The sequence below is a fragment of the Euleptes europaea genome, chromosome 6 (genome assembly GCF_029931775.1).
Source record: "Euleptes europaea isolate rEulEur1 chromosome 6, rEulEur1.hap1, whole genome shotgun sequence".
Lineage (NCBI taxonomy): Eukaryota > Metazoa > Chordata > Lepidosauria > Squamata > Sphaerodactylidae > Euleptes > Euleptes europaea.
Window position 1 is genome coordinate 94,714,730 of NC_079317.1, and position 15,605 is coordinate 94,730,334.

General features: G+C 42.5%; 1 protein-coding gene across 1 annotated transcript in view; it reads right to left on the reverse strand.

The window, feature by feature from the left end:
- TSPAN4 (tetraspanin 4) overlaps positions 1–3,142 on the reverse strand; it is a 352,643-nt gene extending 349,501 nt beyond the window's left edge. The window contains exon 1 of the mRNA XM_056851470.1: positions 3,027–3,142. Coding sequence (XP_056707448.1) covers positions 3,027–3,093 — 67 coding nt within the window. The 5' untranslated portion in view covers positions 3,094–3,142. The remainder of the gene's footprint in view (positions 1–3,026) is intronic.
- Positions 3,143–15,605: the final 12,463 nt, after the last annotated feature.

Sequence of the window (15,605 nt, forward strand, 5' to 3'; positions counted from 1 at the left end):
TGTAAGATATGTTATCTAAGCAAGCTACCATCAGTGCTAAATGTACAGTACAAACTGTGAATAAACGATTATATTCTACGTGCCTTTGTATTTTGGATAACTATTTTGGATAACTGGTGTAAAATCCCTAGTGTAATCACCCAAGCTTAGCTTGTGATGCAGTATATAGCACTGCAGGACTTTGTATGAAATCCTCTCATAGTGTAACAGAGAATGGAAAAATCACCTCCTCCTCATTATCCACACCCTTCAAGGGAATTGCCATATGCAAGATTCTTAACTCTCTCTTTGTAACGCACTGTAAGATTATTAATCCCAAATGAAAATATCATGTGTCAGTGGGATTTTGCTAACATAAATGGTTGCCATGATTGTTGAGAAGATCAATAAAATACACAGTGTCTCCTGGCTTAGTCCAATTCCCTGAACTGCATCATAAACCTCAATCATTAGGAAGAAGTGACAAACTTTAAGCAAAGGGATCCCTGGTCATTGGTTGGCTCAGGGCTTCATAAACATACACACTTGCTATCAGTAAGAAATGTTCACATGGGGCATTTGTTTCAAGGACTGAATCTATAACATTTGAACAATGGGAAAAACTTTGGACCAAGTCAATTAAATTTACGGCCAGTAATAATCTACGTGAAAACTGGTACAAACAATTTTTTAGATGGTACATCACACCAATGGGCATTAAAAAAATGAATGAATCTTGTAACAGTCGGTGTTGGAAATGCAAAGATGTAGATGGAATATATTTCTGCTTATGGTGGACATGCAAGAAAGTAAAGAAATTTTGGATACAAGTTCATCAAGAAATGCAGGAAATTTTAAAATTCAAATTCCCTCTGAATCCTGAAACCATGTTATTAGGGATCGAACCTGATAATTTGGACAAGACTTTGGGAGAACTATTTGGATATTTGACAACGGCGGCTAGAGTAACATTGGCAACATCTTGGAAGTTGGAAGACACCCCAGATCTAGAAAAGTGGCAACAAAAAATGGACGAATATGTTGTGATGGCCAGATTGACTAGTTTGATGAAAGAAAAGACGACTGAAGAATTTCACCGGAAATGGAAAGGATACTTTGATTATGTTAAACAAAAAAGATAGATAGTTAGAAGTATATATTGGTTAAGATGTACATTAGGTTTTGATATTGCGGATTTTGGAAATGTAAGATGAAACAGACTGCCCGAAGGAGTATAAACTGTGTGAATGTATGTGATTTGTATGTTTGTTAAAAACTTAATAAAATATTTTTTAAAAAGGACTGAATCTATGCATGCTTGGCATAAATCCCAGCATACTGCAGGGAGTCATGAGATCATCCTATACTGGTCCCTTGCTCATCTACAAGGAAGATGAAGATCATAACAAGAACAGCAGAGGTAATATAGAGAACATATCCTAAATACAATGGCAGTGTGAAGTCTGGGGACATCCTTACCTAGCAGCAACAAAGTCACAGTCGCAACGCTGCAGAGACTATCAGGCTGCCTTAAACAGACTAACACCAAAAAGCCGGAGATTGGGAATGACCCTGGCAAGCTGGTGGCAGTGGATCCCTTTATCTCAAAGGACGAGGGCAACCTGAGCAATGCTGAGGGACAGGGCTGTGTGATTCTGGCTTGGTTCATAGTCATAGTGCCGAAGCTTTGTGGCAGGCAATTAGGACATAGAAATTACTCTGGGTGAGGTTCGCCTCTAGGCCTGGTATTGGTGGGCTTCAGCAAGGTGATGCTTGACAAGACTGTTAAATTAGAAGGTGAGAAGCAAACATATATTGCAATGCTAATATGGAAGTGCTGCCACAGAAGTATTTTTCAGTCGCCTCCACATGAGGCCCGTATCATCAGAACCAATGTTCAGCCTCACAGTCCTCTGCCAAAAAGCCAAGGAAGAGATGAGCTATTCCTGCCACCCCAGCAGAACTGCTCAGGTACCAATGACAACCATCTCGCTTTTAAGCCCTCCTAAGTCTAATGGCTGGCATGCTGAGCCCATGAAGGCTCAGTTTCCACACAAAGAGTTCACCTTTAGCACACTGGAGCTTTTGTAGAGTGGGTCCCCCCCCCCAATGTCTAATTTATGTAATTTACACCAAATCCTTTTTGTCCTGCCCTCAACTGGATATTGAACAGCTGCGCTCCCGTTTCTTTCAATTTTCTTTTAAAAGCTTGGGAGCAACAGGCACATCTTAATTAATTTTTTGCATTCAGCAAAACCTTCCCTGTTCTTTCATGACTTGCTTTATATAATCTTTTTTTTTTTGCCTTTTAACATTCTCTAAACTTTTCTCCAAAAATTTTTTTATTACACCTCTTCAAATCCTTTCCAATTTGCCAATGTTTTTCTGCAACTAAACCTCAACATGAAGTCTTATCAGAACTGTGCAGATCGGAAATGACAGAATCAAAGTCACCAATGAAATACCCTTAAATTGGTGTTCTCTTCTGTCACAGTGCCTTATCCCACTGCAGAATTAGTCCAGCCTAAGCCCGTTGATGTCAATCACCTTCGTCCTAGTAACCGTTTGTAGGACTGAACTGCAAACAATTGTTACCAATGCAACTACCTAGCCGATTATCTCCCACGATATACTTAAGACTGGGATAGTTCTCATTATTTTGGACCTAATTTTCAAAGTACCCATAAATACCCCTGCGATCCAGACTGAGTCACCCATCTTCAGCAACCTCCCTGGCTTCAAACCATCTTGGCAGCAGTGCTAATTTTATCACACTCCCAGCAGCCTGAGGACAGTTTGGAAGCTCTACAAATTCCAGTCACGGAGGCTAGCTTCTCAATAAGAAAAGGGATCGGACAGGTCAGAAAAGTTTTCATAAGAACGGGGGACACTGGGGAGATCGAAATATTCTTCAGGCAGAGCAAGCAGTCAGGAACTCCAGCCAAAACACAGCATTCTGTGCCCCCATGCAAGTGGAATGGGATCAAGACCTCCCAAAATGCGTTATATTACTAGACAGTGATAAGACCACACCATACACACAGTACCTCGCTGAGACTGCACAAGCAAAACGGGTCCATCCCAAAGGATTAGCGACGCCGTGGGCAGGCTCATCGCAGCCAGCCGTTCCCCTCCTGCCTCTGGTAGCCCAGCTCCCTTGCTCAGCCTTGCGCGGTCTGAGCGCTGAGTCCTGATTCATGGTTTCAGGCTCCAGCCAGGAATGCAGCCATTGAAAACTCAGAACTATTTTTACTCTTGACCAGCCGCAGCCTCTCTGTTCTATAAAGACTTCTAAAGATAAAATCATCCCAAGCTAGTTAAGGGCGTGTTTTTAGGGATCTACAGTTCTCTGGCATTTATTGTCGCTTTTAAACCACACAGTTGCTAACAGGAAGAAGTAAGCTTACACCCTGGCATTGTTGCAAGCAGTCAGGAGTCAAGCATTTTATCCATGCTGACCAAAAAATGTTTAAAATGCCAGATGAAATCTATTCCTTTTTGCTGTACACATGTTGCGCTCAGCATGCTCTAAACAAGTGACTGCATTTGATATGCACACGTATGGTTCATTTAGATGCTCACAGTTTTTCTGCTGATATACGGGGGTGGGGGTGAGAGAGCATGTGAAAAGGACCAACGACACTTATCTGGTAAGCAAAGCATACAACATTAAGTTGCGGCAGCAGCACTCAAGGAACCCTAAGCCAGCAGACAGTCGGTTTGGGATACCCAAAATTTTGGAAATCTCACTTCTTTATCACAAAAAAGGGGGGCTGAACTAGGAGAATCAGGACAGAATCACAAAAGCGGTGGGATGCTTTAATAACGGGAACACTTTCACAACACTCCCAGAGGTGGGAGGCAAATTCGTCATGATAGAATCGGTGCCATTAATTATGTCGAGAAAGGCCAGATGAACGTAGCAGACACGTCCATGTATAAAAAAATGTACCCTTACTGATGTCATAACAATAGTTGATGAAAAAAGGAAGATGCGATACAAAAAGAACAATGAAGGATAAGGGTTAGAGGGAAGGAACACGCAGGCACATCGTGCTATATGATGAATGGGCTTATGGATAATACAGTATCGCCTCAATAGGCTGCTACAATCCCTGTAACAGGCACACACCCCAAAACTGCAGAGGATGTGAAACAAAACTATCTCCCTCGAATGCACTGTAGCTCCTGAAAGGACAATGAAATGAATTCTTATCAGCCGAAACACATATTCCCTGCAGCAGAATGGATCTAAATCTTATAGAAGAGCCTGAAAGCAGTGAATGAGAGGCATTAAAAAAATTCTGCTGAGATTCAGAGTCCCATAGACGTAGGCCTGCTTCTCTCAGCATTTTTCTTAATGAGAGAACATGAAATTATTGTTGAATCTCAATACATTTGTTTTTTCATGCATCCATCCCCTTTTTCTTGCATATCCCAATGGATGTACACCCCAAGCATGCAAGTGGCAGAGATCACAAGGGTCCATTTTTTTGTCCCAGTGGTCGTAAGTCGTCATTCACAAGTTAAGGTGGTGAATCTTGATTTCAAATCTGAGCTGAGTCATAATATCGCTAGTTGGCCAGTACATTCTTTTCGTTATTTGGGATACCGTTTTCTGTCATCTAATGAATAGACTGCACATTACAATTACGTGCTCGAGAGAATTAAAATTAATCTGTCCACAATTTAAAGGCTTTTTCATCAAGTCTGCAGCCAATATATGCGGTATACCGTGCTAAGATCTTGTCTCTTCTGCTCCATGAAGCTAATTCATGAATATCCACAATTGCTGCTAAGGTGGTATCAGCTCAGGCTTCCTTTCTTCATGCCTTATTCCGGGCCACAAAAAATAATTTCAAATTCCAACTTGCTTTTGGAAGCAGGCTGTAGCTCCATTTCATTGAAGGCTTGGACTGCTGCCATTAAATTTAGATTCTTTTTGTTAGATCATGATTCTTTGACAGACTTACTACAGTGGTCGCAGCAGGATTCTCACATGTCATCTTGGAGCATCTTAGTAGATATGAAGTTAAGAAGTATTGGAGTATCTTTACCTCCTTCTTCTTTGGATATGCCTAATGTTAGGCAGAAAACTTCTGAATGCTTAAGGAAGTATGTACGATAAGGATAGCATCAACCAGGATGCCACAACAGTATGCTCTGCATTTCATGGAGGCTTTTCAACACCTTTGGCCATTTATGCTTGGTAATTAGCAGCGCATTCCAGGCTGGAGTGCCCCGCATATTTTTTTTTTAGTTTTTCACGCTGAACCGTCATTCAGGAAGTGACTGCGAAGCCAGTGCATACCTACTTCACATTTCTTAACAGCCCCTTTAACACGACCTTTTGTGTTTGCTCTGCCCACGCCTCGAAGAATCCCCTCAAGGAAGCATGCAAAATCACAGCTGCCTATTAGCTATGCAAGCGGCGGTTGCTAATGGAAGGAACCAAGGAGCAGGCGACTGGGGGGGTGGTATGCAATTTCTCCTTTTGTGTCGGGACTGTGAATAGGCATTTTAAAGGTCACATTAAAAAAAAGAGCTTCGAGCGAGCAATCAAAATTGACCCTGCATAAATGGCCTGTATTTCCTGTCCAGCAACAATATTTTAACTTTCTTACAGTCCCAAAATATCGTCAGCTTTTCTTTTTAGCCCAGGTAAATGCACAACCTTAGGCAGAAACAGTCGGCCATTGGGTGGAGTCCCTCTAGCCCAGAGATTGTGAACATGTGGAAGAGGAGACGTTGAATCACTAACACATTTTTTTTCTTTAGTTGTGATTTATATTCCACTCAAAAAGCTTGCTTTATAACACCTCTTGCTGCCAAGTTTCCTGCCTGCTCATATGATTTTCATCTTTTATTTCTCTTAGTTGCTAGCAATAAGGGAATCACACTGTGTAGTTAAATTTATTTTTTGTGTTCCTAAAATTAGGAGCTCCCATGCATCATCTAAACCCATCATCTAGTTTTCATCTTCCTTTTTTTTTCAATATTTAAGAATTTGGGAACTTAAAAAAAATTGCCGATGTGTTTTGGCACATGTGTGTGTAAACATGCCATGAAGTCACAGCCAACTTATGATGACCCCAGCAAGGGATTTCAAGTGAGAAGCAGAGGTGGTTTGATTTGGCACATCAATCAATCAATCGACTTTTATTGGCATATTCTCAGAAATATAACATAGATGGTACACAAGAATCCTCAATCCATACATTTCCCATATAAATATAATTTAAACTTTAGTCCTAGTCTTGGCAACTTCCGTCAAAAATTCTGCCACCTTTAATGTGACTTCAGGGATAGAATCATTCATTAAAAACCGGCATACGGAAGATTCTTGGCTAGATTTCATTTTATCAATCAAGGGTATGATTGTTTTCTTACGAGGGCCATCATGCAGAAGACAATTTATGATTACATGCTGAGGTGTATCATGTTGATTCAAACCGCATACACATAATCTTTTCTCAAAGGGGATATTTTTAAACCTACCCTTTAATACCTCTGGTGAGCATAAAAGCCCTCCGTTGGAGGGGATCCTTGAGTGTGTCAAAGTACTGCTGTGGTTTCCTGTATTTAACCTGTAAACCTAAATTAAGAGGTGAGCAGATTGGTGGGATAGATGGACATCAGTCACATATGTACTCGAATTTCTGAACAGGAACACAACAGGAATACTAGGTAGCCACAAGCTATTCAGTTTCTCTCTGTTTTAGCCCCCTCTCCAACTAGAACCCTTTGCAGGATTGCCAACTTACTTCAGTTTCAGTCACCTTCATTGGCATGATAATAGTAATAATAGTAACAGGAATACATAAAACCCCATACTCGCTCAAAAGAGTCATGCGTACAACAATAAAGCCAAAACTTAGCCATGAATTTAAATTGCCAACTTACACACACAGCAGCACGTGTTGTTGCTGTTGCCGTCAAGTCGCATCGGATTTATGGCAAACCCCTAGTAGGGTTTTCAAGGCAAAAAGACATTCAGAAGTGGTTTGCCATTGCCTGCTTCTACATCACGACCCTGATATTCCTTGGGGGTCTCCCATTCAAATACTTGCCACGGTAGACCCCGTTTAGCTTCTGACATCTGACGAGATGGCTCACCTGGGGTATCCAGGTCACAGCCAGCAGAATGTGTACTCTCCAGTATTTCACAGAAGCAATTAGGGGCATGCTTGTTTATACTCTTATTATCATAACAAGGATTACTGCCCAAGTCCCTCTCCCTATGGTCACATATTGCTGCATGTTATCACACATCTACCAGCTGCATTAGTTTGCAATGCAGAAGCTCATCCCGCAATGATTTAAAAGCCAAAATGGGGCTTCTCCTTTTGTTTGATAATCCTTCTAACTGTCCAAAATAGGCTATCAGCAATTCAGAATGTACCTCTGCGGTGGCAGCGTGTGAAACAGCAGCCTCTGCAATGAGTGACACTTTTAGATCCATGTGCATCCACTGACACACATGTGCACTAGAGATAAGATGCATCTGTTCCCACACCCAGAAAACTTCTGCAAACTCTGGGGGAGGGAGCTAAACCCTAAAGAATGACAACAGCAGCCTGTTGTGCTAACAACATTTCAACAAGGCATGCCCAAAATGCAAAAATAGGGACAAACCAGGGACAGTGATTTAAAAGGACAGGTGCCATGAAACCGGGACACACACTTTGAGCATATGAGAATGAAGTGGTAGGAAAGAATGAACTGCGGCACTTCAGGCTGAGGGGGAGATCCCATTTCTAATGCTCCCCCTCACTAAAGAGAAAAACCCTTGCAAACAGAAAGCCAGTACAGCAGACAAAAGGCTGGGCTAGGTTTTCTTTTGTTTGCAAGGGCCCACATTCAAAAATGATCTCTTGCACCCATGTGTGTGTGTAAAGTGCCGTCAAGTCGAGGCCGACTTATGGCAACCCCTTATGGGGTTTTCATGGCAAGAGACTAACAGAGGAGGTTTGCCAATGCCTTCCTCTACACAGCAACCCTGGTATTCCTTGGCGGTCTCCCATCCAAATACTAACCAGGGCTGACCCTGCTTAGCTTCCGAGATCTGAAGAGATCAGGCTGTACCATGCTGCCTTCCCTCCCTTGCACCCATACAGTGCTTCAATCCACTCTACCACCTCCTGCGGCTCACAAATGTGCTTGCAAAGTCATCTGTAGTGACTGCGTCTTTTGATCCAGGAACAACGCAGAAGAAAGACGAGGTCTCATCTCCAAAGTCATGTCAAACTTGGGAGGTGATTAGAAAGTAGCAAGACTATCACTGCTTTCTCTCCAAAGCTCAGCTCGACATCAGACTAACTCAGAAGGAAGAGTGGGATCTGTTCTTTGATGTTACTCACTGGGAAGCACAAACTTGGTCCAACTTTCAATGAGAGTGAAGATTTCAGGTCTCCTGGCTACCTCACTCTACTGTAAGTAGTAAGTGGTAGAGACACAGACTGAGATAATGAATACTCAGAAGGGCTAGAGAAATGCTAAGACTTCTGCTGATTTTTCATTTAGCCTGTGCAAGATTTACAGAGATAAATGGTAGAAAGAATCTGAACAAGAAAATACCTGGGGCTACTGAAACATGTTATATCACAACTGAGAATCAAGTTAGATAATATGTAACTGGGCTGGACGATAATTGCTTTACACCTATTTTATTAGGAAGGTATAACTGCTCTACTTATTTAAATGGTGGTTCCTGAAAAGACAAGATCTCTTTTCTGGTTTCTAACAGAGCAATTGTATCCTTGAATTGTATCTGTGATAGGTTTGCTAATGAATCCCCCCAAGCCAGAAGAGCAAGAATATGCCAATATCCATACCAGCATAACTTTTCCTCTTCAGGTAGACATTGAAAGCACAAAGGGCACAAAGAGGTGAAAGAGCAGGTATACACGCTCCAAAGTAGCTCATACACTTCATACCAACATAATGTTGTATGTACAGAAAAAGTGGGATAGGGTTAATGAATAGTGCCCCAGCCACACTGGAGGAAAGGATTCCAACCAACTTTTGAACAAATGAAGCTGCCTTATACTGAATCAGACCATCGATCCATCAAGGTCAGTATTGTCTACTCAGACTGATAGTAGCTCTCTAGGGTCTTGGGAAGAGGTCTTTCACATCACTTTCCAATTGATCCTTTTTAGCTGGAGATGCTGGGGATTGAACCTGGGACCATCTGCATGCCAAGCAAAAGCTCAACCACAGAGCCACAGAGCACCGTGAGTGTGTAAGCCCCAGGATAGAACCCAGCTTCTTCATCAAGGCATGTGGCTACCCTGCTCTGCCTGCGTCTCTAGAACTGTAGACACCTAGGTGGAAACGGTGGGGAGAGAGATAACAATGAAAGGTCATTATTCACATATTCAAGACTAACAGTCAGTAGTGGAAGTGAGAAGACAAGACTCACTAGAAAAGACAATAACGGTAGAAAAAGTTGAAGGCAGCAGAAAAAGAGGAAGACCCAACATGAGATGGATTGACTAAATCAAGGAAGCCATGGAGTTCAAGGTTTTTAATGATAGGATGTTTTGGAGGCTGTTAATTCATAGGGTTGCCTTGAAAACCACATAAGGGGTCGCCATAAGTCTTGACGGCACTTTACACACACACACAATTCATAAGGTCACCTTAAGTCTGAAGCAACTTGACAGCACTTAACACAAAGTGGAAGTGCAGCTGGCTCTCTCTCTCATGTCACTAGGCTCCTTAAAAGTATTCTGCTGAATGGGTCCATACACGGCTGCACAACAGAAGCCTCATTGTTAAACACATGGGATGGCCCAGGCTAATCCAATCTCTTCAGATTGCAGAAGCTAAGTAGGGTCAGCCATGGTTAGTACTTGGATGGGAGAAACGGAGTAAGTCCAGGTTTGCTATGCACAGGCATACAATGGCAACCCACCTCTGTTGATCTCTTGCCTTGAAAATTCTAGGCGTCTCCATAAGTTGGCTGTGACTCGACAGAACTTTTCACCACCACCACATGGGACTGCAAGGTTAACATCTCATTTCCACTTTATAAGTCTCTCTCACTGAATTACCTGTGCAGCTCACAGCATTGCCTTTGGGGCCTTGCTGTTGTAATGACCACTGGCCCATTTTCATCTCCCATGAGCACCAAGGCAAATGTGTTGTGTACCTTTTTAAGAACATTTTATGTGGGGTATTACACAGGGAAGTCTATGGCATATAGGTAGGGTTGCCAGGTCCTACCTGGCCTCCAGTGGGAGCTTAATCTCTGTGGGGCCAAGAGGCTGCGTTTCGCACATGTGCGGGGTGCGAAAACACCATTTCTGGGTTTACTCTGGAAGAGCCGCATGTGCACGGGACGCTCTAACAATTCCCTCTGAAGGGGGAGATTGGTAGAATATTGCCAGCACTTCTGGGTTAACTCAGAAGTGATGGTGGCAAGCACATGGCGTGTGCAGATCACACACACATACCCTCAAAGCTGGCTTATTTTCACCTGCTGGCCAGCTAAGGGGAGACAGGCAGCCCAGTGAATTGGCAGGCAATTGCCCACCATCACTGGGCACTTGGGAACCTATCATACAGGTATCAGGAGCACACGTAAGAACATAAGAAAGGCCATGCTGAGTCAGACAGAAGTCCAGCAGTCTATTCACACAGACACCAACCAGGTGCCTCTAGGAAGCCCACAAACAAGATGAGTGCAGCAGCACCATCCTACCTGTGTTCCAAAGCACCTAATATAACAGGCATGCTTCTCTGATCCTGGAGGGAATAGGTATGCATCATGACTAGTATCCATTTTTACTAGTAGCCATGAATAGCCCTCTCCTCCCTGAATATGCCCTCCTCTCTTAAAGCCTTCCAAGTTGGCAGCCATCACCACATCCTGGGGCAGGGAGTCCCACAATTTAACTATGTGTTGTGTGAAATCTGTTTTGAATCTCTGTTTTGAATCTCTGATCCTCATGCTTCAGCAGATGACCCCACGTTCTAGTATTATGAGAGGGAGAAAATCTTCTCCCTCTCCATACCATGCAAAATTTTATAGACCTCTATCATGTCTCCCCTTAAAGGCTGTCTTTTCAAGCTAAACAGCCCTAAGTGTTTTAACCGCACCTCATAGGGCCATTGCTCTAGTCCCCTGATCATTTTGGTTGCCTTTTTCTGCATCTTCTCAAGCTCTGCAATATCCTTTTTTAGGTGTGGTGACCAGAACTGCACACAGTATTCCAAGTGTGGTCTCACCATTGATTTGTACAATGGCAGTATGATAGCAGCAGTTTTATTCTCTATTCCTTGTCTGATGATGGTCAGCATGGAATTTGCCTTTTTCACAGCAGCCACACACTGGGTTGACATCTTCATCGAGCTATCCACTACCACCACAAGATCCCTTTCTTAGTCTGTCACTGCCAGCACAGATCCCATCAGCGTATACGTGAAGTTGGGATTGTTTGCCCCAATATGCCTCACTTTACACTTGCTCACATTGAATCTCATTTGCCATTTTAATGCCCATTCCTCCAGTATGAAGAGATCCTTTTGAAATTTTTCACAATCCGTTTTTGTTTCAACCACCCTAAATAATTTGGTGTCATCTGCAAACTTGGCCACCTCATTGTTCACCCCCCACTCCAGGTCACTGATTAACAGGTTAAAAAGCACCGGTCCCAATACAGATCCCTGAAGGACTCTACTGCTCACATCCCTCCATTGTGAGAACTGACCATTGATTCCTACTCTCTGCTTCCTATTTTTCAGCCAGCTCTCAATCCATAAGAGGACTTGTCCTCTTATCCCATGACTATGAAGTTTGCTTAGCAGTCTTTGGTGGAGGACTTTGTCAAAAGCCTTTTGGAAATCCAAATACACAATGTTCACAGGATCATTCCTGTCCACATGCTTACTGACACTTTCAAAAAACTCTAATAGGTTAGTGAGACAGGACCTACCTTTACAGAAGCCATGTTGGGTTTTGCTCAGCAGGCCTTGCCCTTCTATATGCTTGACAGTCCTATCTTTAATAACGCTTTCCATCAATTTACCTGGCACCAATGTTAAGCTAACTGACCTGTAATTTCCTGGGTCCCCCCCCCCCCCGGGAATCTGTTTTATAAATGGGCGTTACATTGGAGTTCTCCAATCCTCTGGTACTGAGGCTAAGGGACATGTTACATATCACTGTTAGAAGTTCAGCAATTTCCCATTTGAGTTCTTGAAGAACTCTAGGATGAATACCATCTGGTGACTTGTAAATTTTTAGAGTCTTGGATGAATACTATCTGGTCCCTGTGACTTGTTAGTTTATAGAATACCAGCTAGTCCCCATTACTTGTTAGTTTGTTAGTTAGTCCTGACCACCAGACTAAGGAAGCCTGTGTAGTGGCATCATCAGTGCTGGACTTTGGGGTGGAAGCTAAGGGCCTTGGCTCAAGGGCTAAGTAGGAAGGCCCCCAAAGCAGGCTGAAAATTCATATTTGAAGTATACATTATCATCTAAGGAGAGGGTCCCATAAGACCACTATGTCCAGAGTTAAAAATTACTTAATTTCTCCACTGAGGCTATGCTGAGTGACTTAAATTTGGGCTCTCCCTGGGAATATAATGTTAACATGATGTTCTAGCATTTGCCACATATTGATTTCTTTTTCTGTTAATGGGTAACATGGACCATGGGTTACTGGTTGATATTGGTGGGTGATGGTCATGGGCTGGGCGTGGCAGTTGATGTTGTTACATTAGTTTTCACTTCTAACAGTATTCTTGTGTGTTTGACTGAACAGCTGGTGTGGGTAGGACCATGCCAACATTAGGGATAGTGGCTGCCAGTGTAGTGCAACCATAGTATTGGCCACTAAAATTGTAGTTATGCTGTCATCTTTGCCTGCACTGGCTCAGGAGGAGCAACACCGCACTCTCCTCTTTCTTTTCTGTGGATGTTTATAAATGGGCTATGCAAAGTACATTTGTATAGATCACCTATAGATTTCGGCCGTATACTTAATTCCCTTGGAGGAAGCCATTATAATTAAGAAAAGTTAAGAGGGTTTTGGGGGGAAGAGTACTCATACTTCTACTAATGTCAATAGGAAACCATCTGACTGCGCTGATGAAACCATCAGTAGCTGCTTTTTAGTAATTACTATGAAAAAATATTAATATCATAAATGACCATGTTTAAATAGCAATGATGCGGTCTGGAACACTGGCTATTGGATGAAACTCACTCTTGAGATTTTACACCTAAACAGGCACAATCATCTAAATACACTTCCTGGGAACAAATCTCATTGAACAAAACGTTATCTGTTTCTAAATGAACCTGCTAAGGATGGGAACATTTAACAGTAGTTAACAGTTTCTTAGGAATACAGGAAAGAAGGGCAGGGAAGCAAAGGAAAAAAAGCACACCAGATTTAAAGCAGCAGATATATTTATTTACAGTACTTATTATCTGTCTTTCTCACCAAGACTTGAGATGGATTACACAGTATAAGTCAATACCATCAACAGAATGGAACATCTAGTAAACAATGCAATAGTACTAGTACTAGTACTAGTACTAGTACTAGTACTACTACTACTACTACTACTAGTAGTAGTAGTAGTAGTAGTAGAAGAAGAAGAAGAAGAAGAAGAAGAAGAAGAAGAAGAAGAAGAAGAAGAAGAGTTGGTTTTTATATGCCGATTTTCTCTAACTTTTAAGGAGAATCAAACTGGCTTACAATCTCCTTCCCTTCCTCTCCCCACAACAAACACCTTGTGAGGTAGGTGGGGCTGAGAGAGTTATAAGAGAACTGTGACTAGCCCAAGGTCATCCAGCAGGCTGCATGTGGAGGAGGGGGGAAACAAACCCAGTTCACCAGATTAGAGTCCACCACTCCTAACCACCACACCACACTGGCTCCTAGCATTTGCATTGTAGAAATCTGAAACAGAGCTGAAACAAAGCATAAGCATTTAAACACTATATATTAAACATGCAGAAATTACATACTAGGAGCAAACGTACAGCCACAGACAGTAGTATAGTCTCCAGTCCCTACCCTTTTACCAAAGCAACTTTCTGAACCATTTCTTTACAGAACAGCCTAATTACCTGTATAAAAAAAGCTCTCCTGAATACTTCACTTTTGCATAGTTTGGAAAAGCCAGGAGAGAGGGTGCCTTCCTGACCTCATCAGGCAGGCCATTCCATAAGATTAGGGCCAGTACAGAGAAAGCACATGTACCGGCAATTGTTGATTTTGCCCATTTGTAGGGCGGCACCTGCGGAAGGCCCTCCCTGCTTAGATGTCAGATGTTGCCCAGTTAGTTATTTTGTAATCTCCTTTTGCACACAATTCAAAAGTACTTTAGAGTGTTCCTAACACAGAGATAGTTGCTCAGTGTTTTCTATTAGGAGGGCAGCCTTCGGGCCCAGTATTTCCAGCTGGCACTCCCAGGTTCCCCTGGTGCTCAAAGACAATGTGCATATGCACAATGCACCACGTTTGCAACCAGATTCTAGGTTTGTATGTACGTTATTTACTAGCAAAAATAGCAGATGCAAATGCCAAACAAAAGTGTCAGTCATCTAAATCCCTCAGCCCCAGTGCATTTTCTACAGTAATGGAAGCCTGGGCTGTAGTATCTGCAACACATCAAAATCCATGCCCCAGATGTGCTTTTACAATATTAATGAAGACAAAGCATAAACAAGCCCCCAGTTTGTATCCGCTAGACTTGAAGTCCTTTTCCTAATAGGAATTGATCAAAATAGCACTTGCCCTCACTAATGCTTGTTGTTTCCATCTGTCCCGGCAGACTGGTCACTGCCCGTGGATGTCCAAAGCAGGCATATTAGACAGCAGAAAGAAAAGATGCCAGTGTTCACCACCTCTCCTACAAGCCTTGCATAATTAAGGATTAAGACTGGGAGATATTTCTCCTAGGCACCACCAAGACATTCGCTGTCACAGGATTTCTGAGCTGGCAACTTCCCATGTAAAACCATTGCAGCAGCACACATTTCAGAACACTAGAAAACTAGCACCCAATATTCCGCCCCCAAACCTCATCTTCAAAATACATGCTGCATAATGCTAAATATTTAATCGTTACATATCATATGCCAAACATGATCATGTTCAATATTTAATTGGAGTTTTGTTTTCAAAACGTCTTGATTGGTCCTTCTCTGCTCAGTAGGTTGCTTGGGCCAACGCACTATCTCAGCAAGTTCGAATAAAGTATGAAATGGATCCATACTGTCTACTCCCCTTGCCATTCAAACTTTTTCTCTCTCCTTCCATTCCCTTCAAGCTTTTGTATCCTTTTCCCTTCCCTTTGTTACACCAATTAGAGAGGTTTCCTTTTATTGGGAAAATTGGCTAGGAGACTGGTAGAGCTTTGCAAGAAGGTTGGCGTCAGGAAACATTCAGACCTGTTTTTACAGGGATTAGCACATCAGTGAAAACACTCACAATAATGAAGCGTTATATATGTTCAAGAGTTTTATTAAAGGAATCGAATTATGTATACACTCACAACTAGGGTTGCCAACTGCCAGGTAGTAGCAGGAGATCTCCTGCTAATTCAACTGATCTCCAGCCGATAGAGATCAGATCACCTGGAGAAAAATGGCAGCTTTGGCA